Here is a 26,182-nt window from a genome sequence, read left to right as displayed (position 1 = left end):
CTATAAAATCCCAGGCAAGGAAAATCACCTTCATGTTTTTCTGTGTTTTATCCTCAGTTACTTTGACACAAAGGCATCTGCTGTGATGCTTACACTTTTGATAAAGTCTCACGAGTGTCAGTTGTCTTTTTATAGATATAAAAATATGGAAATGTACTGATACATGATCAGAATTATAATATTTCTGGCTCAGGCAAAATCAAAATCAAAATCAAGAAGGTTGGCTACTGTTTGTCCGTGATTTGGACAGCGCAGCGTGTGTTCCTCACACAGGGGAAACAAATTCTGTCAGGGAGACCTACCTTGTACTTGTGCAGGTGAAGCCAAAGGGAAGACATGCTTCATCATATTTTCTAGTATTTGGATTGGAAGGAAGTTGGTTTGGGAACATATTTGGCAATGCTTCATCTCCTGCTTTGAGGTTGTGTGGGCGCCCCAATGTCCAAGCATTTTTTTGTTGTTATTGTTTTTCACATTCATACCGCACCCCCCTCCCCCCTGCAATGGCTCTGCACCCCCCTGTGGCGGAAAGTGGAGTAGTCGAGACACCCGGCTGTTCCTGTATCACTGGAAATCACGGGAAATCATGTAGTCATGCAGCTGTTACTCTGTGGAAGGTATATCACCTATGTGGATATCAAAATGTTTAAATGACTGAAACAGAAACTCTGGAAGGCTGTGATTGAGGAGTCACGATGCTGCTATCTAGTTACCCACATAGCAAGGAAGTCCGGCCCAGATCTGGTATCAAGCTGGCACTGCTGGCTGACTTCTGGCATGATAAGATGTATGTCATCCAGATATGGGCCAGGCGTGGCATAGATGGCACTGTCTATGTGATGGCATGCCATATCGGGCTCGATTGTGATTTGGTTTATGTGGCCCAGGCCCATAGAAAACAGGTCTAGCCCTGATCTGGCATCAAGCTGGCACTTCTGACTGACTGGTGTAATGGCAGAGTGTATGTCAACCAGATGTGCGCCATGTCTGGCAATGATGGCATTATTTATGTTCCTATTTTCCTATTTGAGAAGACCCATATGCCATGTTGCAATACTATACTGTTATGGTAGCTAACGTTTCAAATGCATGTTTGACAGGTTTGTGAGTGTACACTTTATCCAAAACCTGTAGCTCAGGAGGTAAAGCATGTCACCTCCTGATTGGAAGGTTAGTGGTTCGATCCCTGGCTCCTCCAGTCTGCATGTCAAGAGTCTGAATGTGTAAGAATGTAGTTAGGAAGCACTCAGTTTAAAGAAGATGTGTGATTGACTGAATGTGGAATGTTGTATACAGCACTTTGAGTACTCTGGGAGACCAGAAAAGTGCTATATAAGAGTCACTCACTATCTGAACAGAGTTTCGTCATGTTACTTTCGCACTATTTTGCATGTTCTGGCACATGTTGTTAGTACATGGCTTGATTATTGTACACATTAGGCTGACATCTGGGTCCAGAGCTGAAACTGTTCTGGGCCAGCGCAGGACCAGCAGTGTGTCTGCAACTGGCCTTGTGCTGACCCATGTGTGGACCACATCTGGCAAACCAGATCTGGGGCACCAAAGGGCCGTCATTCTTTTGGGTATGTGGACCATGTGTAAGCACACTGTGTGGGCTAGGTCCGGGCCATACCAACTTTGCTATGTGGGTAAGTGCTGCGTGGAGCTGTTGACTGTTTACATGTGGAAGCCACTCATTGTTTAAACTTTGTGTGGGCTGTATGCTGTACAATCACACAAAGATAAAATTAATATTCTTATAATATTTTAATAAAATATTATAAGAAAATGTGACACTGCGTAGTATATGCAGAATATAATAATTTGAAAAAAATTATCAAAAATTATCAAAAAGCAACTCACTATTGATATGAAATGGAAAATATGGGTGACCTTGCCAGTACTTTTATTTCAGTGGTTTAGATATGTTTCAGGTGTGTTGACCCAGGGTCATATCTAAAACATGCAGGACACCAGCCCTTTGTCCACCACTGATATAAACAGACACAGTAGTACTTTTGTTAGTGTAAATTTCCTCATGATGTTAAATCTTGAGTATTGACAGTGAGAAAATACTATTAATGTTTGTTGCAGGTGCAGAACGCTGTGATGAGTGGAAAGACGAGGCTTGCATGTACAGACGAGCAGCGCAGGTGGAATGCAGGGACAGAAAAGAGGCTTGAATCCAAACGTCTAAGACAGATAAACTAAGATAAACTAAGACAGACGTCACAGGGCAGAGCAACAGTGCAATGTGAACTCCCAGTGTGCACCATATCACCTTGCACACCAAGACTTTATTGATAGTTCAATAAAGTCTAGTGTTAGCAAAGCACCAATGAAACCTCGCCATCACTGCAACAGTAAAGTTAGCAATTGAGCTCATCCTCGAACAGGTAAAGCCGCTAATTACAGCACAAAGTAAACGATTTTTTTGTTAGCAACGAGTGAACGCTGGCTCTCACTTTGAGTAACCGGACTGCGGAAGTACTGGTCTGTCATGGCAGCCTACGTATGTTCTTACAGAAACCTGTGGGTCAATAGCAAAATGCCAACCAAAAACAAACATTATATGTGTCATGGTCCTGCGACCATGACTCAGTGACTTTATGTTTATGTACTTATTGTTATTACTTTCATTATTATTCATGGCTGTTTTGGGATGGTTTGTGTTTGGGATTTTAGACACTGGGTTCTGGGTTTGTGCTCCCTCTGTTGGTCCCTGGTGTTAGTGTTCCCCTGTCTCGTCAGGTTAATCAGGTCCAGCTGTTTCCCCCATCTGTGTGTGATTTCCCAGTGTCTCTTTGTGTATTTATAGCGTGTGATTTCCTCTGCTCCTCGTCGCGTCGTCTGTGTTCCTACCTGGTGTAATCCTCTGCGTGTTCTCCCTGCTGTTCTCCCTTCATGTTCAGGTTTGCCACTCCTCTGTGTAGTTTATCCCAGTTTAGTTTCGTCCTTAGTTCTGTTTGCCATCTCCACTTTGTGTTTGTTATTAACAATAAATCACCCTCACATCTGAATAAGTGCTGCGTTTTGGGTCCTCCTTCCACTCTCCACACGGCCGCTGCCCCGGACCGTGACAGTACGACGCGACCACAACATGGACCCAGCAGCGCTTAACCCGTCCAGGGAGCTACGGGAAAATCTAATCGATGCCACACAGGAGCTGATCGACCTGTGGCTGGAAAGCCCGGGTGGCACGTCCCAGCGCGCTATAGAGAGGCGGCTACAGCGTCTGGTGACCAGTCTCCCATGGCTTCTGGGCTCGCTTTGTTCGTGGGAGCGGGAGTTCCTCCTTTTGGACCTCGGACTTCACCCCCCGTCTGCTTTTACTTTCGAGCAGCCCGAGGCGGTGAGCGAGCGACATGTTCTGGCTTCCCCAGTTTCCGGGACTTTGTTTTCTGGGGCGATTCAGAGCGGGATGGGAGACTGTATGGATCGCTTACCCACCTTCGTGGTGACTGATCCTTCCCAAGTGGGCGTGTACAGACCCTCTGCAAGACTAACAGACTGTGTCTCTGCCACCCCTTCTGAGCCAGGACTTTATCGCCATTCTCCGGCTCAGTTCAGTGCTCGGCCACAAGCTCCCCAGTCAGTAGCTCAGCCGTTAGCCTCCCTGGGGGCGCAATTGCCTGTTCTGCCGCCGCTCCAGTTAGCCACTCAGCCGCCACCATCACCGCTAGCATCGCTACAACCCACGGTTCCGGTAATAGCTGAATCACAGTTTTCACACTGTTTTTCCACCGCTGTTTCTAGGCAGGGAGATGAACTGTTACATTACGGACCTGTTCCTCAACAGCTGGCAACATTAGTGACTGTTACTCACTCCGGGGCTTCCCCAGAGGCGGGGTTACTACCCTCAGCTTACTCTGGACCCCTGGTGGCCAAGATGCCAGCTGTGAACTGCACCGGGCTGTCACTGCCTGAGCAGGGTCAGTGCTCTGCGCAGCTGCAGCCCTCCGTATGTGTGCCAGAGGCCCACGTGCCTACTGGTTTTGTTTCACATGTGCCAGAGGCCCACGTGCCTACTGGTTTTGTTTCATGTGTGCCAGAGGCCCACGTGCCTACTGGCTTTGTTTCATGTGTGCCGGGGGCCCCGGTGCCCACTGGTTCTGCGGCTGTTTTCGCTGGGGGGCCCGAGGAGCCCGTCCAGTCTCCCGCTTCGCCTGCTGGGGGGCCCGAGGAGCCCGTCCAGCCTCCCGCTTCGCCTGCTGGGGGGCCCGAGGATCCCGTCCGGCCACCTGTGGCTGCTTCTCCACCTGTGGCTGCTTCTCCACCTGTGGCTGCAGCGCCGCCTCCTGCAGTATCATCACCTGCAGCGCTACCACCTGCTACTGCCACGCCTCAGCCTGAAGCTTCAGCCTCGCCTGGTTCTGGTCCAGCTTCATCCTCACCTGGCCCAGCTTCAGCTTCAGCGTCTGCTTCGCCTAGCCCAGCTTCAGCTACAGCTTCATCCACGCCTGGCCCGGCTTCATCCACGCCTGGCCCGGCTTCATCCTCGCCTGATTCTGGTCCAGCTTCATCCTCACCTGGCCCAGCTTCAGCTACAGCGTCAGCTTCGCCTGGCCCAGCTTCAGCTGCAGCTTCTTCATCGCCTGGCCCGGTTTCATCTTCGCCTGGCCCGGTTTCATCTTCGCCTGGCCCGGTTTCATCTTCGCCTGGCCCGGTTTCATCTTCATCTTCGTCTGGTCCGGCTTCATCTTCGTCTGGTCCGGCTTCATCCTCGCCTGGTCCAGCCTCCGTGTCTGCATCCTCGCCTGGTCCAGCCTTCGTGTCTGCATCCTCGTCTGGTCCAGCCTTTGTGTCTGCATCATCATCTCCGCCTGCTGCGGTCCCGGCTTCCGTGCCCTCAGCCTCGCCTGGCCCAGCCTCGTTTGGGTCTGGAGCTAAACGGCCGTTTTCTGGACCGCTGGCTAGGCTACTGGCCGAGCGCCGTCGCCTGACTGGCCGCCGTTGCCTTCCGCACGGCCGGCCCCCGGACCGCCATCGCCTGAGTGGCCGCCGTTGCCTTCCGCACGGCCGGCCCCCGGACCGCCATCGCCTGTGTGGCCGCCGCTGCCTTCCGCACGGCCGGCCTCCTGAACTCTTTACGCGCCGCCGTTGCCTTCCGCACGGCCGGCCTCCTGAACTCTTTACGCGCCGCCGCTGCCTTCTTCGTGGACGGCCTCCTGAACTGTGCTTTGGACTCTGCTCCCCTGTGGGTTTTGTGTTCATCTTTGTTTTGGGACTCTGGGGCCTCCGTCCGTGGTCGTGGTCCGGTCCCTCCGTCCTGGGCCCCCTGCCGCCCGCCCGGATCTGGTGGTGTGTTTCTGTGGCTGTCGGGGGCCAGCCCTTGAGGGGGGGGTACTGTCATGGTCCTGCGACCATGACTCAGTGACTTTATGTTTATGTACTTATTGTTATTACTTTCATTATTATTCATGGCTGTTTTGGGATGGTTTGTGTTTGGGATTTTAGACACTGGGTTCTGGGTTTGTGCTCCCTCTGTTGGTCCCTGGTGTTAGTGTTCCCCTGTCTCGTCAGGTTAATCAGGTCCAGCTGTTTCCCCCATCTGTGTGTGATTTCCCAGTGTCTCTTTGTGTATTTATAGCGTGTGATTTCCTCTGCTCCTCGTCGCGTCGTCTGTGTTCCTACCTGGTGTAATCCTCTGCGTGTTCTCCCTGCTGTTCTCCCTTCATGTTCAGGTTTGCCACTCCTCTGTGTAGTTTATCCCAGTTTAGTTTCGTCCTTAGTTCTGTTTGCCATCTCCACTTTGTGTTTGTTATTAACAATAAATCACCCTCACATCTGAATAAGTGCTGCGTTTTGGGTCCTCCTTCCACTCTCCACACGGCCGCTGCCCCGGACCGTGACAATATGATAACTAGTGCTGTCAATAGATTAAAAAAAATTAACTAACTAATCTCACAATTTTCTGTTATTAATTGCGATTAATCTCAATTACTTTATTAATAGCCTGGCTCCAATTACATTTTTTTATTCTTTATATTTTAAGTAATTATCGTTGTTCACCGAAGTCCAGTGGTCTCCGGTGAGAGCGACATTCCTTACTTGCACAAGCTTGCTGGACTGCTGAGCCCTCTGGTCCCCATACAAAGTGTGCAGTCTCGACACAATGGTTCCTCTCGAGGGCAGATTGTAACACTCATCTCCTGATGCAGCACGAATGACTTCTCTCAGTCCATCATCTTCTACTATGCTAACTGGTCGGCAGTTTTTAGCTATCCAAACAACCAAGGAATTGGTTACCTTTTCTCTCACATTTTTTGTTATTCGTCCACAAGCACCATACTCCTGAAGCGTAGACTGGCGAGGTCCCGTAGAGGTGGATTCAGTTGGGTGTTTTGCTCTCAGGTGATACACCAGTGATGAACTGCTTCTGTGGTACTTGAATTCAGCGTTGCAAATTGTGCATCTTACTCTCGTTTTGTCCAACAAGCCATCAGGCAACTTCTTAAAGAGAAACTTTCCACCCAAAAGTCCGCCCTCGTCCATGCTTGCGTGTGTTAGCTAGTGTTAGCTAGATAGTAGCATGGTGTCACTTCTTCTTCTTCTAATCATTTCTGTCAGGCCAAACGCCAGCATAGCACACTGTTGCCCCCTCCTCCAGAGGTGCTCATGAATTTAAAGGTCTTAGATTACAGGAAATTAATAAAAAAACAAAATCAGCGTTAAATTTTTTTAATGCATTAAACATTTCGCGTTGATCTTAACAATTAACGCGATAATTTTGACAGCACTAATGATAACATTTGACATTTGCTTGCTTAGGAAGCGGGGATAGTGACAGCGACAAGAGAGCGAGATTTGAGATGTGAGATTTGTGACATTAGCTTGTTTGGAGTGTGTAGTTGGTTTGTAGTGTAGTATTTTTTGTTTGTTTTTTGTATTATGTGTCAAAACAATAAGGTGGCTGTTGAATGACACAGATGCTGGCCAAATAGCCACGACAGGAACACTGAAATGTAAATGCTGTCTCTGCGTGGAAAACAGACAAAGTGATACAGCTCCTGTTGTCAAGTCTTTGGGTCTAAGGCCTGTCCCTCAGTCTCGTGGTGGAATGGCACAAATAATTTGTGTAGCACCTTATTATGACACCTGATAGTTCTAAAGGAAAAAGTTTTAAATAGTTGCACAAAAGACACCCCAGCCATTGCATGTATTTTTTAAGTTTGCACAATTCATATATATTTTTTTATAATTTATATTTGCATCTCAAGTTATAAAAATGATTCCTTAAATGTGTTTGTTTTCACAGTAAAAAAATAATAATTTTTGCCTACTTGGATTTTATGTTTTTCATGCAATAGAAAGTAAATGTTGTCAATACAATATGTCGAACTTGAAAAAAAAAGTAAAGACATGTAAGGTTGTGCTGAAAAGAAGTCTACCAAACAAGGTAAGGTAAACACCTTTTAAAGGTGAAATATAAATGTAGTCAAAAATTATATTCAAACATTTTAAATTATATTGTATTTTTTTTCCTTAGAAAATTGAGCTTACCTCCACAGGATAACGTTGGCCATTGATACTGTGTTCAGAGCCCTCCGATCCATTGCTTGTACCCCAATGAAACTCTACTTTTTCTGCCTTAAACCTCCCTGGTAGACCTGCTCCCCGAACAAAGTAATGATCTTTCAACATGATGGCGACTGGAAGAAATACAGAAGAGGAGAGAAAAGAAAACAGTGATTACCCACATAGCAGGCAGGTCTGGCCCGCATCTGGTGTCAAGCAGGCACTGCTGGCTGACTTCTGGCATGGTAAGTGGTATGTCATCCAGATATGGGCCAGGCCTGGCACTGATGGCACTATTTATTTTCCTATTTTCCTATTTTAGTTAGAAGACCCAAATGCCATGTTGCAATACTATACTGCTATGGTAGCCAACGTTTCAAATTCAAATTCAAATTCAAACCAGGTTTCACAGGTTTGGGAGTGTACACTTTATCCAAAACCTTGTAAGGGTTTACTCATGCTTCCCACTGGGTGGCTGTAGCTCAGGAGGTAGAGCAGAACACCTACTGGTTGGAAGATTAGTGGTTTGATCCCTGGCTCCTCCGGTCTGCATGTCAAGAATGTGAATGTGTATAAATGTAGTAAGAAAGCACTAAGTTTAGAGAAAGTGTGTGAATGTGGCATGTTGTATAGAGCACTTTGAGTAATCCAGGAGACTAGAAAAGTGCAATATAAGAATCAGTCCATTCACTGTCTGAACAGAGTTTCGTCATGTTACTTTTGCACTCCTATGTTCCGGCACATGTTGTTATTACATGGCTTGATTAAGGTACACATTAGGCTGACATCTGGGCCCAGAGTTGAAACTGTTCTGGGCCAGCACAGGACCACCAGTGTGTCTGCAAATGGCCTTGTGCTGGCCCATGTGTGGGCCACGTGTAAGCCAGATCCGGGCCATACCAATTTTGCTATGTGGGTAGATGAAAAAAGTGAGCTTTGATTTATTACTTATCAGATTTTTCAGCAGACATGGAAATAATTTCTCTTTAAAAACAGATACAGAAACAAAAATGTGACATCTATCGATGACATGAAGACAATTTCAAAGGTTCCTTGAAACACCATCAGAATGTGGGCACGTGCACAGCATGAAACAGCTTTACATGCATAAATTAAAGAAACATATTCTAAGACATGCTAAATATAGGTCTGTTTCTCCTTCAGATTTTCTCTGAGGAATACATCCTCACTAAAGATCATTTCCGTCAGTTTCCATCAGCTTATAAAGCATATTCTCACATGTGGGGCTAATTTGCCAGGCAGAATTGTTTTTCAGTTGCTTACAGTGTCCCTTACAGGGTCCTTTGTCATTCTATTGCAATTTTCTGAGATATAGAGAGAATTGAAACACTATGCTCGCCTCTGTCAGTGCGCCCCAGGGCGGCTGTGGCTACACTGTAGCTTGCCATCACCAGTGTGTGGATGATTGTGTATAGTTTAAAGCGCTTTGGGGTCCTTAGGACCAAGTAAAGCGCTATACAAATACAGACCACTTACCATTTATTTTCACATTCACAAGTGGTGTCAGGGTTAGTGCTGTGTGACAGGCAGGATGAGGCTAAACCCAAATGGGGCCAGCTCCTGATGGTTGCTGCCTTTTATTGGGAAAACAGTTCACACAATACACTAGTACCTCCCCTCGTAAACCCCCCCGGTTACAAAGACAAGGCACTGTATGTATATGTGTGTGTGTGTGTGTGTGTGTGTGTGTGTGTGTGTGTGTGTGTGTGTGTGTGTGTATGCAGGTAAGAATGTGTGTGTGTGTTTGAGTGAGTGTGTCTCTCTGTGTGCATGTGTCTCTGTGTGCATGACTTCCTGCTCACCAAAAGGATCACAAAAGCAGGAAGCAACATCACAAGAAACAGATCTTTCAGATAGGATGTTTCTGCATAAAACCTCCCCCAGCACAGAGAGGAATGTCTTGATCCTATAGACTGAACTCAGACCTTACAAATTTAAGAAGCATAATGACAAACATTCAACAAATAGACTTAACAGCGGGTTCTCGGGAGGGGCCATGCTGACACCTGCTGCTTTCTTGCAGAAAACACCATGCCCCTCCCGTGTTTTAAATGCACTTTAGAACAGCACACAGCAACACATATGAGTGGGCGGAGAGAGGTATGGGTTCTTTCCCCCCGTTTTCTGTTCGGGAGGAGGAGTTGGCCGTCTGGTCGGGGTCTGGGATGCTGGGCCTCCCTGCTGCTGTTCTGTGTGTCTCCACGGTGGGCAAGTGCTGAGTATTTGTATATGTGTGCATGAGGGTGGGAATGCATGTTTGTGTCTGTGTGTGCCTGTTTGTCTGTGTGTATGTGTCAGGTCGGGTCTTAGACTCCACCTCTCTGGGAACATCTGAGGCCCCCCTGGTGTAGGGATCTATCTCCCACCACCACACTCCCTGCCAGTGGCTGATGCCCTCAGCTGTCAGTGCATTGGTGGTTCTCGGTATCCAGGGCTGGGGGCTCAGATACATACTAGCTCACTCCCGGTGGCTGCTTGGTGGGGCCTGGGCCCTCATAACAGCCCACTAGTCATGAAAACCATCGACATGATAAGCAAAGTTGCACAGATCATATAAATGTTAATTATAACTGCATTTATCAACCTGCTGACATATTTAGAGTTTTTCACAAAAATGTGTTAAATGTACACCTGAACTCTGAACTGCCCTTCAGGCCCAGGTCTAGGTCCACTCTGACACAGCTGGCTGCCGGCAGATCCTGCAGGCACATCGTCACAGCCCCCTGTAGCTTCTGCAATGTGGCTGCTGCATGACCCCCTGTCTGGGACTATCCTAAGCTCTTTCTAGGTGGGTTGCATGATTGTCCTCCTTGGGCTCTCGTGCATTGGGGGGCCTCAAGATATTTGGGGCCTGGATCTCCTCCATGCCTGCTTGATGTCCTGGGGGGCAGGGCTATGGCTCCCCACACCCACTATCAGATAGTGGAGAAACCTTTTGAATACAAAGGAGCTTGCAAAGAAAAGCGTCTGGACTTCTTTAAGTTGCTTGAAGACGTTTCACCTCTCATCCGAGAAGCTTCTTCAGTTCTAAGGTCAAATGGTGGAGAGTCCCAGATATAAACCTAGTGGGAGTTTCCCCCCACAGAGGGACAAAAGGACCCCCTGATGATCCTCTAATCGCCTGAGCCAAGGTGGGAAACTGGGTTTGGGTCCCAATCAGCCAGAGTTTCGGGTGTGTTCATTGTGAAACCTGGCCCCACCTTATCATGCGAATTCCTGAGGTCAGATGGCCCAGGATGTGAGTGGGCGTTAAGGCGTCTGGGAAGGGAACTCAAAACTGGATTATAGATGGCAGAGAGTTGGTGAGTCAAGCAACTTAAAGAGAGTCAGAGAGTCAAGCAACTTAAAGAAGTCCAGACGCTTTTCTTTGCAAGCTCCTTTGACTACGATGACCTGGATGACTGAGAACCTTCACAGACCTTTTGAATACAAGCGCGCTCATGCACACAGGTGTGCACAGACACATACTGTATCTTCCTTGGCTGCTGCGTCAAAGCACGTCATGCATTGTCGGTCTTGCGCGCTGCTCATTAACATTCAATATCTATTGGTCACTTACACTTATCTAGGTTCTTGCTGTGGTTTCTCTTGTGGTTGTTCTCTTTTTGCTTTTTTTTTCTTCCAGCAGGTAATCCAGCAGATTTTTTTTGTCTTTTCTCTCTGTCCCTCTTCCCCTCTATTTTTCTTCCCCTCTCCTTTTCTTGAACTTTTCTATTCTACATCTTTACCTTTCCTATCCCCCAGTCATGTCTGTTCCATTTGTAATATCTTAAAAGTTAAAAATAAATGAATTAAGTAATAATCATAAAGATCATTTAAGTGGACATGGCAAAGCCGTAATAATCCACTTGAAAAAATAAATCCACTGGGCATTTTTCTTGGCCTTCAGAAAATAATTCTGATTGCTACAGTGCCGAACAAACCACCTGAAAAAGCTGCAGGCCTCTCAGCTTGCCCAGCTAAAGTCAATGTTAATGTGAGAATTCATGCCCGTACAATGTCAGACAAGATACGCCAAGGTATAGAAATTATCTCCCCTCCTAAAGACAAAGATTGTTGTTGTAAAGGGAAGCATAAATCAAGAACAAAAAAAGAAACTTCAACAAAAGGACAAACAGAACATGTGTTATGTTTACCTGTTTTGCCAGTGTTCTTCATAGATGTCTTATTTGAAGATTCTATGTTAAAACCCTCCAGTGTCAGCTCCTGATATTCTCTGGATATTTTGGTATCCTTATCCACAATATTGATTGGTGACTGGTTTCTCTCTCCACATTGTGGGTAGGCAGATGCCCAGCCCTCATCTGGCCCATACATACCTGGGGAAAATAAGAAATACAACAGCATCTCATCACTTGAAAAAAAATGTGAATGCAAAACTGAGATATAGTCAAAAGTTTCAACACATCCCCTAATTTAATGTTTTTTCTCTATTTTCATGACGATGTATATTGTAGGTTCTTACTAAAGGTGTCAAAACCATGAATGAACACATATGGAATTATGTAGTAAACAAAAAAGTGTCAATAACTCAAAACATGTTTTATATTTTAGATTCTTCAAAAATCCACCCTTTGCTTTAATTACTGCTCTTGGCATTCTCTCAATGAGCTCATGAGCTCCTGGTTTTTCAACAGTCTTGAAGGAGTTCCCAGAGATGCTGAACACTTGTTGACCCTTTTGCCTTCACTCTGTGGTCCATCTCATCCCAAACCATCTTGACTGAGTTTAGGTCAGGTGACTTTGGAGGCCAGGCCATCTGGCACAGCCTGGAGGTGTGTTTGGTGGTCATTGTCCTATTAATAATTAAATGATGGTCCAACTAAACCCAAACCGGATGGGATGGTATGTCGCTGCAGGATGCTGTAATAACCAGGTTGGTTCAGTGTGCCTTCAGTTTTGAATAATCCCCAACAGTCTCCCCGGCAAAGCCCCCCCACACCATCACACCTCCTCCTCCATGCTTCACAGTGGGAACCATGCATGTGGAGATCATTGTTCACCATTTCTGCACAAAGAAATGGTGGGAGGAGCCAAAGATCTCAGATTTGGACTTATCAGACCAAAGCCGAGATTTCCACTGGTCTAATGTCCACTCCTTGTGTTTCTTGGCCCAAACAAATCTCTTCTGCTTGTTGCTTTTCTTAGTTGTGGTTTCTTAGCAGCTGTTTGACCATAAAGGCCTGATTCACAGTCTCCCCTGAACAGTTGATGTAGAGATGTGTCTGCTACTTGAACTCTACGTGGCATTTATCTGGGTTCTGATCTGAGGTGCTGTTAATGTGTCTCAGCTGGTGTCTCAGATGAAGTTATCCTCAGCAGCAGAGGTGACTCTTGGTCTTCCTTTCCTGGGGCGGTCCTCATGTGAGACAGTTTTGACATAGTGCTTGATGGTTTTTGCACTTTGGGGACAAGTTTTAGCAATTTTCCGGACTGACTGACCTTCAGTTCTTAAAGTAATGATGGACTGTTGTTTCTCTTTACTTAGCTGATTGGTTCTTGCCATAATATGAATTCTAACATTTGTCAAGTAGGGCTGTCAGCTGTGTACCAACCTGACTTCCGCACAACACAAATGATGGTCCCAACCCCATGAAGAAGAGAAATTCCAGAAATAAACCCTGACATGCACACCGGTGAAGTTAAACCATTTCACGTGACTACACCATGAAGCTCATTGAGGGAAGGCCGAGGGTTTGCAGCAGTGTCAACAAAACATAGGGTGGCTACTTTTTAGGATTCTAAAATTAGTTATTTATCAATTTATTGTTTGCCACATAATTCCACATATCTGGCTTCATACATTTGATGTCTTCAGTTTGTATCTACAATGTAGAAAGTTGTAAAAATGAAGAAAAACCATTAAAAAAAAAGGTGTATGCAAACTTATGACTGGTAGTGTATATCAGAGCAAAAGGGCATTTCAGACCTCTCTGAAACCAGCTGACAGGAAGCACTGCTAAATTATGTGAATCCCTATCAAACATTCCACAACTGGGCAATGCTCACTGTCAGCTACCCTGAGCACCAATCAGAGGAAGCTGCTGAAATACAAACCCTTTTTGTTCATGAGGATTTCGGAAGATTTCAAAATGTCATTATTTGAGGGCAGGTTATATTCACAAATTCTGTTTCGTGAAATAATACATATGATATTGACCTCTATATCTGGTTTTGCACTGCTGACTCCTTTTTTCAACCACAACATAACTACAAAGGCCAGGACTGAAATCTCACAGGGCCCAGCTTTAACATCTCAATGTTTACTTAAAGACTTGGGGTGCATTCCAATAGTTCACTTTGTTTAGGAGGGTTTCTAACTGAGAGACATCAGCCAGACATATCTGTGTGGGGGCAGTAATATGAGCTGTGAAAATTCTCCAAAGATTAAGGAAAGGAGCATCATTGCTTCCTTTAGCATAGGATACACTGAACCATCCTTTATGAAAGGATAGGAGAAAATGCCGTCCCATAATTCATTGCGACGTAACAGCCCACCAGTCATGAAAACCATCGACATGATAAGCAAAGTTGCACAGATCATATAAATGTTAATTATAACTGCATTGCAACCGCTGACATATTTAGAGTTTTTCACAAAAATGTGTTAAATGTACACCTGAACTCTGAACTGTGAATTAGTGGCTCAATAATCCAGAAGTGAGAGAATGGTGCAGGCCTACAAACTAAATAAACAATCCAGTGTAAGCTCAGGCAAAAATGGTGCAATAGAGATAAATATTTGTTAGAGGTTGCTCGCTGTGTGCGCACTGCTGAGAAAAAAAAAGTGGCTTGAGAAAAAGAAGCTCATTTCAATTAATTCCTGTCAAAGTGAAAATCCCGGTGTTATTGAGGAACAAAAGGTGGGGCTCACTTCTAAACACTCAGCGTGAGAACTGAATGAAGAGGCACTGAGGCTTTGAGCCATCAATGCAAAGTGCCAATTATGTGATCGTTCTGATAACTTCTGATAACTCTTAGTAGCAACTATCACTACCACCACAAGGCATAAGACATATTTTTTCTCAGCATTAGATTTTGGACAGTCTGTGGTACTGTGGCAGTTTAGTGCAGACGGCGTAATTCACATTTGCGTGACTAATTTAATTCTTCTCCTGAAAGTAAAGGTTTTAAAAATACATATGCACAAGGCAAGCCACCAAATGACACTCCTTTACTTAGTACATTCAGTTTTTTAACATCAAATGAATGCTGTGTGCTGGTTAGTTAATGTTGCCCTAGATCTTCCTTCTACTTTAAAATTCCAACTTTTGCAATGAAATAATATTTTTCACTGCCTGTTCAGTGTGGCAAAGTAAAATGCACACTGTGTAGTCTCTGCACATTGTAGTTTTGAAGACAGTAGTTTTCCCACTAAGGAGAGAGTGTAAAGCTGTTCCATTTTCAGTGCATCGCTTGTCTGCACAATTGCCACACCCAGTTTTCCTTGACTTCAGTGAATTGCATGAGCTGAATAAAACATTATTAACATACAAGTATAGTATATTCATATTTGACTGAACATTCATATGTGATGGAATTATTGACAAATTAAGTATAACATAGAAAAGAAGAAAATGTCATTAAGTAATTTTAAAGTTTAAACCCTGTTTTAAGTCATGGATTTAAAAAAGTCAGTTAGAGAGGAGATAATAAGGTGTGGCTTGAATGATTGTATGTCAGCAACAATGAGTTCCCACTGCAGGTTCAGAGGCAAATGTGAACCTGCAAATTCTGTTTGCATTTTTTGTTTTTTTCTCTGCTCATTTCTGACGTGTTAGATTAAAGAATCAGAAGGGAAAAGTGCATCATCAGATCTGGTTGTGCTCATTCTTACCTCCAACCTGCTTTCTACCAAAGATCAGAACAAGGTCAGCATTAGCTGTTAATTATACAAGTATAATTCAGGTGATTAGATTATTACTTTGTGATTATTATTATTTGATTCCACTTTTCCACTTTTGCCTACTAAGTTGCTTTAAGAAAATATCCTGCAAATAAATTCTAAATTGTGCCCATTCCCTTTTAACCCTTTGTGAAACAGTAAAGGGGAAAAACTGAGATACGCAGGGTGGACCTCCAGACACCAGAGGCTGTTAAAACCAGTCCCCTCACCCATCTATCCAAGCTCTGCTCTGCCTGCTGGGTTAGACTCATAGGATCCACACATCCTGCATTGGGGTGCTGGTTCCACAAATTTATATCCACCACAGTTTTTGGCTTCCACACACCACACCATCACTACCTTCAAGTGAAGTCTGCGCCACATACTCCCATTTAGATAAAAGCTGTACAGTGAAGATCACTTCCTTTGATTTCTTAAGAGCATTTGACATAATCTAGTAGCTGCTACCGGAAATATATGTAATTATCTGCCATCTCATGGGTTACTGACTACCTGACATAAAGATCAAATTATGTGAGACTTTGTAGTGTCCACAAAGGACTACAGTCTCTTTCCCTGTTCACAGTTTCAGTTCCAGTCATCTAGTTGTGGTAATCGCAGATATAGAAACATCTTTTACATAACATGCTACGATTATCTGTAACATAGATAATATGACATTGTACCGTATTTTACGCACTATAAGGTGCACATAAAATCCTTAAATTTTCTCAAAAATCAAAAGTGTATGAATATGTATGCATTCCTGTTGTGCTTACTGACCTCGAACCGATTTTATGTGGTACACGCCACTCAAAAATCTGTCAATAAATGGTTAAGTACGACTTTGGTAAGCTACGAAGTCGCACCGATTGATGGATTGTTGGAGCATTACGGCTACCGTAGTCAGGAACCTCGTGGAGTGATCTGGGTCCAAACTCCACTTCAGCTCCCAAAGTCAGACAAACACTGCGGCATCACTGAGAGTTAAGAACTCTCTAAATTATTTCATCTTCAATAAAATGATGAGTGTTAGTGCTTTACCAGGTGTAACAATTAAGTTTAACATCCAGGCATCCACGAAAACAGAATTTATTAAATATAACAGAGTTAGAAGTTAGCAGAGAGTTAGCTTGCTAGTTTCCACCTAAGCATGATATAGCATGTTCTGACGGAGAGATTTATGAAAAAATTAAAACGTACAGCTCTGCTATCACTTCCAACATAAATGAAGACAGAAAACTAAACAGCAGTGACGTTTGTAGGGTTACTGAAGTTGGGCTAGCTAGCATATAATGATGTGCTATGTGATCGCTAGCGACACAGCTATGTTAGCATAAAATAACATAGCTGTTGGAGCTCAGTCTGGGGGGAGTTCGTTTTTTCTCCTCGTCTTTCCTCATGTTGTGCATTTTCCATTGTTGTTCGGTTCCGGGTCGTTCCATGCTTGTGCGGCTGACCGGCCAGCTACCCAGCCTGACCTGTTTCCCCAATGTGATGTTTGTGTACGGTCGGCAAAGTCAGTCTCTTAAATGCCCCTTGGGGATAAATAAAGTGTTCTGAATCTGATAAACACAGTGAAGCTGAAGGATGAACGCTAACTTTTTCCACTCGATGAAAGTTAACATGAGGGTTCCCGATGGTTAAGGACAAATGCAATCGGATGGCAGGATGCTGTAAACAGACCAAACTTCAGGCAGGAGAAAAACTGAGATAATCCATCCACAATACGAGGTTAGTCATTCACATACTGCAACAACATGGGAATAGAGCAGCTGGAGAGAATTCAACATTAATGAACCATTGGTACAGAAGTGGAGGAAGCAAGAAGTATGAGTTGAGTAAAGTTTGACATATTTGACTGTTTGGTTTCGCTTAATGCGCCTTATAATCCAGTGCCTTATAATCCAGTGCCTTATAATCCAGGGCACATCGTTCATATCTCTCTCTACAAATTACCAACCAGGCATTAAATCTGTTCGGACCAGCACCTACCACCCTCTGGCTGATGGACTTTGAAGTCCATGAGTCATGAGTACAGGGTGGGCCATTTATATGGATACACCCAGGGCTGGACTGGGACAAAAAATCGGCCCAGAGTCTGGAGAGGTTCGAATGTCGGGACTATGACTGGCGATGGTTGAATGTTGTCAGTGCGTATGCCCCACAGGGTGGATATCAGTGAGAGGACAAAGAGGATTTCTGAGTGACTTGGATGAAGTGGTAGAGAGTGTTTCTGGGGGGACACAAAGAAAGAAGAAAATGACCTGCACTGAGTCGCTATACAGAGAGATCGAACTGGAAAGAATTTGCAGCAAATTAGTGTTCTTAAGAATAGATATGAAAAAAGTGAAGGTGGTGTGGTGAGGGTTAGACAGATTATAAATGATTATATCACAGGGACAGCTTACATTGAGCAGCTTGGAGGGAAAGTTAGCGAGACAATGCTAAGATGGTTTGGACAAGTGCAGAGGAAGGATAGTGGATATTATATTGGACAAGAAGATGCTGAATATGCAGCTGGCTGACAGGAGGACAAGAGGAAAACCATAGAGAAGATTTGTTCATGTCTGGCTCTGTGGTGGGAGGTGAAGGGGTGTGGTGGAAACAACATCTTAGTGGAAGTGTGCCTTTTTTTTTACCTGTCCTGTCTGACACTGTAGCAATCAGAATTATTGTCTGAAGGCCAAGCAGAATGCCCAACAGATTTACTTTCACAAGTGGATCATTACGGCTTTTCCCAACTAGTCCACTTGATTGCCATAGTTTGTTCGATCTTCATTATGTATTTATGTATTTTTACTTTTAAGTTATTACAATTGAAACAGACAGGAGCGGGAGATAGGAAAGGGGAAATGAGGGCCAACAGGAGGAGAGGGAAAGAAAAAAGGAGAGAAAAGACACTAAGTGTGACTTTTTCTGTCACTTGTCTTTCCCTTCTGTGTGTGTGTGTGTGTGTGTGTGTGTGTGTGTGTGTGTGTGTGTGTGTGTGTGTGTGTGTGTGTGTGTGTCAGTGGTGGAGGTTGAAGGCTGCCATCATCCTCTCAAGGAGAATTTTGTTTTCCAAATTCCTTCACGCTCAGTTGGACATTAAAGTGGGATTAATGGTTAGCGGCATGCTGACTGACGGGGTCAGTCGGACATGGGACGTGGTGTGAAATCACTTCTCTGTGGGCCTGTGACAAATAGCTGACAGGATGGCCATTCCTTCTAAGAAAAAACCTAGCCTGAAAAGTATCTCCTTATATAGCATGTCTGACCATGCAATCCAAAAAGAACTGCATAGCATGCCAGAGGAATTGAAAACTGGAGCATGCACAATTGAGGCAAATGGCCAGAGACCGACCACACATGGAGGACAGCAAAGACAACTCATAGGTGTTTAAATTTGGGCCCGCACCTTCAGAATCAAGACATTGAGGGTCATAATCATGTTTTATCATTTCATAGGTGATCCCCTTCGCCAAAAATGACCAGTGTTGGGCAAGTAACTTTGAAAAAGTAATTAATTATAGTTACTAGTTACTTCTTCAAAAAAGTAACTGAATTAGTAATTGAGTTGCAAGATTCTAAAAGTAATTAATTACTTGAAAAGTAACTATTGTGTTACTTTAAAAAAAAGTTTAACCCTCTGGGTTCCAGGGTATAATTGGCCATTTGATGTTTCCTCCACATTTCACCTTTAAAAACTATTTACTTTGTTTGGTCTCATTCTTTTCAGCACAGCCTCATGTGTCTGAATTTACAGTCATGTTTTCATTTTGATATACTGTATTAACACAATTGATCTGAAATCAGACAAAAAACATAAAATCAGAGTAGAAAAAGTGATATTTTCACCGTAACAACCACAAACATGTTTAATGAATCATATTTCATAACTTTCAATGCAAATATAAATTGTCAATTTTAAAATCATATGTACAAGTTTTGCAAACAAAGTTATTTGCAGCCATTTCAAACTGTTTACAGAACAATCAGCTGTTCTTCAATAAGATGCCACAAATTATTTGTGCCACTCCAAATATTTCTGTCCACTATAAAGGAAACATCACAGCCTGATACCTGCAGGTCTGACAGCAGCAGGTGTGTCACTCCTGTTTCTACCTGGAGACAGCAGTCGCCTCATTGTTCTGACACACAACACAAAACTATCCACAACACTACACACTAACTACACAAGACAACACGTTATCTACACACTCCAAACACGCTAAACGTCACAAATCTCTCACATCTCAAAACTTGCTGTCTCTCCTTTTCTGCTCTCTCTCTCTCTCTCTCGCGGTCACTCCTAAATCTTCCCCCTCTTCCTAAACAACTAAATGTCATGTTGCCATATCATTTTTTGATTGGTCGACATGGTGCATTTTTCCACCAACACGAACGGGTTGTTTGTTGTTTTGTTTTCTTGGTCATAATCAGAGAGTGCTCGCAGCGCTGTGCTTAGACAGTAAACATGACGAAACTATTCAGGAAAAAACGCCGCGTACATATTGTTTATCATGACTCTGGTTTTGCGTGGCCTATCAACACAATTTAAAAACTTGTTGCTTTGTCATCTTGAAGTGGTCATGTGATTGGCTTACCACGACTACTTTATTCTTCCTCAGTCAAACAGCAGCACTCGTGCGATTGTTTTGCCCCCTGAGCTCCAGGTGTTTTGCCAAAAACTGATCATCTGGCAGAAAGTGATCACTGTCCGCGGGAGCGCGCAGCTGCTTAAAGCTGTAGCGCCCAGATTACTTACAGCTACTTCCTGCAGCTGATATAAGATGCGGTAAACTGACACAGCTTCAACCGTCTGTTTGTTGAAAAATAGTAACACGACTGCATTTTCTTGTTAGTAACGGTAACGGCATTGTAACGATAGAAATAGTAATTAGTTAGATTACTTGTTACTGAAAAACGTAACGCAGTTAGTAACGCCGTTACTTGTAACGCCGTTATTCCCATCACTGAAAATGACAGAAAGCATGATCAGCATCAGGATAAAACAAGGGTAAATATTGGCAGAGTGGCCTTTCCCATGATGAAAGGAGTTGCAGAAAGGATTTTAAAAGTGACACAGAGGTCACCAGATTTCGGTGCGACAGGTAATCCAACCGTAGTCTAAATTCAATTTTTTGGATTCTGTCTTGGCTGACCAAAGCACAGTCAAAGGCGTAATGGTACAGCTCGATTTACCAGTAGCATTACAACAGCCTTCCAGTACCATGGGACAGGTTTGTGACAAAAACAGATTTCACTAATTCCACAAGTCATCTTAACACATGGAGTTTATCTCCTATAGCAGCCTATATGTTTTTCCATGGGCACACTCACTCTGATCAGCTCCTTATGACATACACAGCAGACACACTGACAGTAGACAATGTCTGAGGAATCAATTCTATTGATGTTACCCATTTAGTCAGTTGGAAGTCATCATGTTAGTCATTTTAGCTTTTTTAAAATTTGCAGTAGTACTTAATCCCCCTGCCGCTGCGCGCACGCACGCACACACACACACACACACATACACGCACACACACAAACACACACACACACGCACACACACACGCACACACACAAACACACACCCTCAAAAACAGCGACAAAAAGAAAAGCCCCAGTGCCTCAGGGAAGAGTAACACATGCTCGTCATTAAAGTTCATAAATAATTCCTGATCACATGTGGGAGGTGCTGTTTCCCAAAGCTCTGATTGTTAGCCCTGCAGGGGGTGTTTTTGTTTTTTCTGATACTTCTGTCAGAAATATATATTGCAATATATACGTTTTTAAGGATTTTTTTTTTTAAATTAAGACATCAAAAGACATGCAAAGGAAAACATTTTTTAGTGTTTAGATCTTTATGACTCATAGAGTGCTTCAAACACCTGTCCTGTAATAATATAAGATAAGGAAATTGATGATGAGGATGAACCCAAAACATACACATACACATGTGGTCAGACAAGATAAACAAAGTCTCTATAACATAAGATAAACACTCAGTCATTAAGTCCAAAATGCAATAAGAAGTAATATATACATCTTTATTGGTCCCTACCAAATGCTCAACACTGTTGATTTACTATGTTATTATTGTATAAACTTGCCCCACAAAAACTAAAAAAAGAGAGGAGAAAGTATAGATACCATGACGGCTATAATTCAGATATAAATTAGCATAACTTCATAATATTCTTCCAAAAGCAAGTTTCAAAAAGTTCTTTTAAAACTAAATAACAGGTGAACATTGCTGTAGGTCCACATGTAAACTGTTCCACAGTTTCACTCCAAAAGTTACAGTTTTTACAGCCGCTAGGACACATTTCTCAATACTTAGGTCACTTTTGCAAAACTCTTCACACAATTCTCCTAACTGACCGTCAGCTTGGCAAAGCAGTTCATTTCACATTCAAAATGCACTACAACTACCAAAACACTTTATTCAGGTCTCAAATAAACTCATTCTTCCAGAACACTAGCAAAGGTTGACAGCCGACAAACACACTTTGTCACCCACAAAACAATGACCTAAAAAACACTTACAACATGTAGCATTACACAGTGTTTTCTTGTGTAAAACAAGGACACATCTCTGTTTATAATTTCAATATATGTTACTGGAATGAATCAGACATCATGCAGAATTCGTTAATATTTGTTTATGTATTTTTAGTTTTTTGCACTAAGAAATCGCAAAATACAAGAATTTGTATACACACCATCCACTGATACACATACAATAGTAATGCTAATCTACTCGGTCTTCTCCATTTGGCCACAGGTTCTCATCCACATCACATCTTATGTCATCTAGGGCAACACACCTAGGAAAGAATCTTCTGGCTGCCAGAATTGAAGGAGTTGAAAGATTGAAGCAGTAACACCTGTGTAGATGTTCATCTACAATGAGAATCAGCTGTGGCTGGTTAAACTGCATTTTTAGATTTAAAATATGTTTCAATGAAATATTGCTGTTGGATTTTGCTGTCTTTTCAAGTTTTGCATTGTGTTATTGTTTTGACCATAAGTTTAACATTTTTGAAAACAGTATGTAAGCACATGCAAAATGTCCTGTACGTACAAAGATTTTTGGCAGTTGTTGTGTCTGAGTGAGAAAATAATTCATGAAATTTGAGAGATGTAGTCATTGAATGCATTTTGTGCCAAAACAATGATAACTGGTCCTCAGTTTAGCCCACATAGACTTCTGTTGTGCTCACTGTGTGAGGAGTTTTGCAAAAGTGACCTAAGTATTGGGAAATGTGTCCTAGCGTCTGTAAAAAACTGTAATCCTGGCAGCCGTTTTCGTCAAGCTTAATGCTGCTGTACATTAACACAGTACAGCACATATGCTTTGGTCTTATTATGGGACTCTCTGCAAAACGAAATAAAACACCGGTCTGTATCCAACTGGCGTCAGTGGAACATTCCACATCCTCCAGTTACAAATAAGGATAAACTTGCAACTATTATCACATTTACTTTGGATCTTTTTCTCAGGCTAAGTAAATCATAAATTACTGTTTGTGAAGTGATGAAGTGTAAATGTGCTGGATCTAGCTCAGAAAGTAGAAGAGGTCATCTGTGCTTTGATTGCTGGCTGATACAGTCTGCATGCCAAAATATCCTTGAGCACAATGCCAAATCCTGATGTGTTCATCCGAGTGTGAATGTTGATAGAAAGCAAAAATGTTTGTGAGAATGAGGATAAAGTAGTATAAATGATTTTTATAGAGCAGAAATTCACTATATAAGAATCAGTCAGTTTAAATGATTATTATTGAATGAAAATGATTTAACTTTTTAGCATTATTCATTAAGTGTTTTATTTGCTCATTATCTGGAAGAAAGATCGGCGTTTGAGGTGCATTAAATACACGAGTGTTCGAGGGGTTTTACAGCCTTAAAACATCTGTAATAATTGTAAAAAATAAAGTTGGCTACTTTGCGGATTTCACCTATGGCAGGTTATAAGATAAGATAACCTTTATTAGTCCCACACGTGGGACTATTTTTAGAACGTAACTCCCGCGATAAACGAGGGACCACTGTACATGACATAAACAATTTCAAATGGCTTCTTTCTGCCCTCGAACAGTATTTACAGCAGCAATACTTTAACTTTTCTTTGGACTTTGTCTCTCTTTTCATTTCTGAATTTAGCCTCTTAAAAGTGCCAAAGATACCATAAGAAATGTGGCATGTAAATGCCCAATGTTTATGCATTTATTTCAGTTTGGCTAAGATTTTAGGCCAAATTAGAATTAGTGCTTAAAATTAGTGGTTCAAATTTGCAGGATGTACAGAGGAGGTCAGGACAGAGGTCTACAGCCATCTGTAAAACATCCTGGAGGCTCTATCGTGGTTTGGGGCTGTATTTCAGCCAGTGGTGTTGGAGAGCTTGTTAAAATGTGTTTACAGTTTTTTACAGTCGCTAACAAGCGTTTGTCCAAACAGTTGTCACATTTGCAAAACTCTAAACACAATTAGCACAGGATCGGTCTGTTGTGGCCATACCATTCACACATTTCATGTCGTGTTCACCCAATATGCAGTCAGTGAACACATTTCCACAATGCTTACATTTTCTTAACAGACAAGTTATACCTCCCAACAAAACTATGGACTGTTCTTGTAGTATCTACGAATGTTAACACACAACATCCCACAATAGCAAAAACAATATTCCAAACCGTAGATACAGTATAAAAACCTCTGCCCCTGCAATGATATCAGTACAAAAACAATATCAATATCAAAAATATATCTCAGCTGATAATAAACAAACAAACAATTGAATAATTGACACACAGCTGATTTATGTTGGGTAAATTGGGCCAACCACAGCTTCTGCCATTCTGGCTTAGACTCAGTGGGGTTTATAAGGCAAGACCTTGAGGAGTGATGTTTTTGGAAACAAAAAAAAGACAAACACTGTAATGTTTGGTCGAGGAAGAGTAAGAGCAAGGGGCCCAGGGAGAAGAGCAGGCCCAAGGAGAGGGCAAGGTAGAGGTGTAAGAATGCGTGGTGGTGGCATTCCAAGGGCTGCAAGAACAGTAGTCAGTGATGAAATTCGTGCCACTATCATTGACCATGTAATCAACCATGGTCTTTCACTAAGAGAGGCTGGTGAAAGAGTGCAGCCCAATTTGAGGCGGTCAACGGTTGCCTCCATTATACGCATCTTTCAACAAACCAACAGGTAAGTATTGCATTTTACATGGATTGTTTCTATTCTCACTTGACATGTCAATATGGTCATACAGTAATGCATATGTTGAATTTTTTGTCTTTCTAAAGAATGCAACGTCTTCCACCCTCTGGGGGAAGAGGAAAGCTCCTCAGTAATGATCAGGAGCTTGCCATTGTAGAAATGGTTACTGCAAATAATGCAATAAAACTGCGTGAAATTCAAACTAGAATTGTGGCGGACCATGAGATATTTGACAATATCGATAGAATCAGCCTCACAACCATTACGCGGACATTGTCCAAACACAGAGTGTGGATGAAGCAGCTCTACACTGTTCCCTTTGAGAGGAACAGTGAGAGGGTCAAGGAGCTACGACGACAATATGTCCAGGTATAGTGTATATTCAATCCAATGTCCAGTTCTATAAGCTTTGCACTTTGCAAGTAGGTAACCTACACAATACTAGGTTACAGTACAGTATGGTATACAGTACTAACATGACTTACATAAACTTTGTTTCAGAGAGTTATGGAATTGGAGGCCAACCAGGCCCCTCATGAATTCATATACATCGATGAGGCAGGATTCAATCTGGCCAAAAGGCGTCGACGTGGACGAAATGTAATTGGAAAAAGGGCCACAGTTGATGTGCCAGGACAGAGAGGGGCAAACATTACCATGTGTGCAGCAATTGCAAATGCAGGATTACTCCTTCACAGATGTCAGGTTGGACCCTATAATACAGAGCGCTTGCTTGCCTTTCTCAATGATCTCCACCAGCGCCTGGTTCCAGAGCAGGGTCAGGAGGGTGAAAACATGAGGACCTTTGTAATTACCTGGGACAATGTGGCTTTCCATCACTCGCAAGCAATAACAACATGGTTTGAAGTCCACCCAAGACTGGTAAGTCTCTTCCTTCCACCCTATTCACCTTTCCTCAACCCCATAGAGGAGTTTTTTTCTGCATGGCGGTGGAAGGTTTATGACCATCAGCCACATGACCAGATGTCCCTCCTCGAAGCCATGGATGCTGGCTCCAGGGACATCACAGTTGACGATTGCCAAGGGTGGATCCGACATACCAGGCGGTTTTATCCCAGGTGCATCGACTTGGATAACATCAGATGTGATGTTGATGAAAACATGTGGCCTAACCCTGAAGATCGCAGAGATTAGATGCAAATTTTTTGCCTTTTTTTTAGCCCCCCTCCCCCTCCCCCCCTTTTTATCTTGGCTTTTTGCTGTTGTTTTTTTGTTCAGAATGCTCTTGTGTGTTTCATGGATATTTTGTTCACTGTAAGCAATACTGTAAAACTTTCTCTGTCCTATCATACCGTGTTTCTACTGTACCTCCTGTAGTAAACAGTAAAGAAACAAAAACTTGTGTGCTTTTTACTGGAATGCTTTTGAATGTGAACATTACTGTACATGTGGACATACAGTTACCAACCAAGACATTTCTGGTGTCAATATGGTGGATTGCATGTTTCGCATGCAAATACCTGTGACACTGAAACATAAAGGTCTATGCAGTTTTTGTAATGTCAATAATAGCCAGTATTTTGAAACCT

The 26,182-nt window shown here is 43.1% G+C and overlaps 2 protein-coding genes across 2 annotated transcripts in view; one reads left to right on the top strand and one right to left on the bottom strand.

The window, feature by feature from the left end:
- The window catches only part of LOC308402210 (receptor-type tyrosine-protein phosphatase gamma-like), a gene marked incomplete at its 3' end in the record, with an annotated part of 372,466 nt that overhangs the window by 113,071 nt on the left and 233,213 nt on the right, over positions 1–26,182 (bottom strand). Inside the window, exons 3-4 of the mRNA XM_080890900.1 lie at positions 11,676–11,858; positions 7,504–7,652 (exon numbers count right to left, since the gene is read on the bottom strand). Of these exons, the coding sequence (XP_080747026.1) occupies positions 7,504–7,652; positions 11,676–11,858 (332 nt within the window). The remainder of the gene's footprint in view (positions 1–7,503; positions 7,653–11,675; positions 11,859–26,182) is intronic.
- LOC308402262 (uncharacterized protein) lies at positions 24,373–25,950 on the top strand. The gene is made up of 3 exons (XM_080890953.1): positions 24,373–24,620; positions 24,719–25,001; positions 25,134–25,950. The coding sequence occupies exons 1-3, from the start codon at positions 24,439–24,441 to the stop codon at positions 25,785–25,787; spliced, it is 1,119 nt and encodes a 372-aa protein (XP_080747079.1). The 5' UTR covers positions 24,373–24,438; the 3' UTR covers positions 25,788–25,950.

Source organism: Rhamphochromis sp. 'chilingali' (assembly GCF_963969265.1).
Source record: "Rhamphochromis sp. 'chilingali' genome assembly, chromosome: 9".
Taxonomy (NCBI): domain Eukaryota; kingdom Metazoa; phylum Chordata; class Actinopteri; order Cichliformes; family Cichlidae; genus Rhamphochromis; species Rhamphochromis sp. 'chilingali'.
Note: the sequence above shows the minus strand (reverse complement) of the source record. Positions and strands in the feature narration are given on the sequence as shown.

Excerpts from the sequence above, each read along its gene's own strand:
- LOC308402262 (XM_080890953.1), top strand. The coding sequence starts at position 24,439 with ATGCGTGGTGGTGGCATTCCAAGGGCTGCAAGAACAGTAGTCAGTGAT. Across the intron at positions 24,621-24,718 it reads ATCTTTCAACAAACCAACAG|AATGCAACGTCTTCCACCCT; the intron begins GTAAGTATTGCA and ends GTCTTTCTAAAG. Across the intron at positions 25,002-25,133 it reads TACGACGACAATATGTCCAG|AGAGTTATGGAATTGGAGGC; the intron begins GTATAGTGTATA and ends ACTTTGTTTCAG.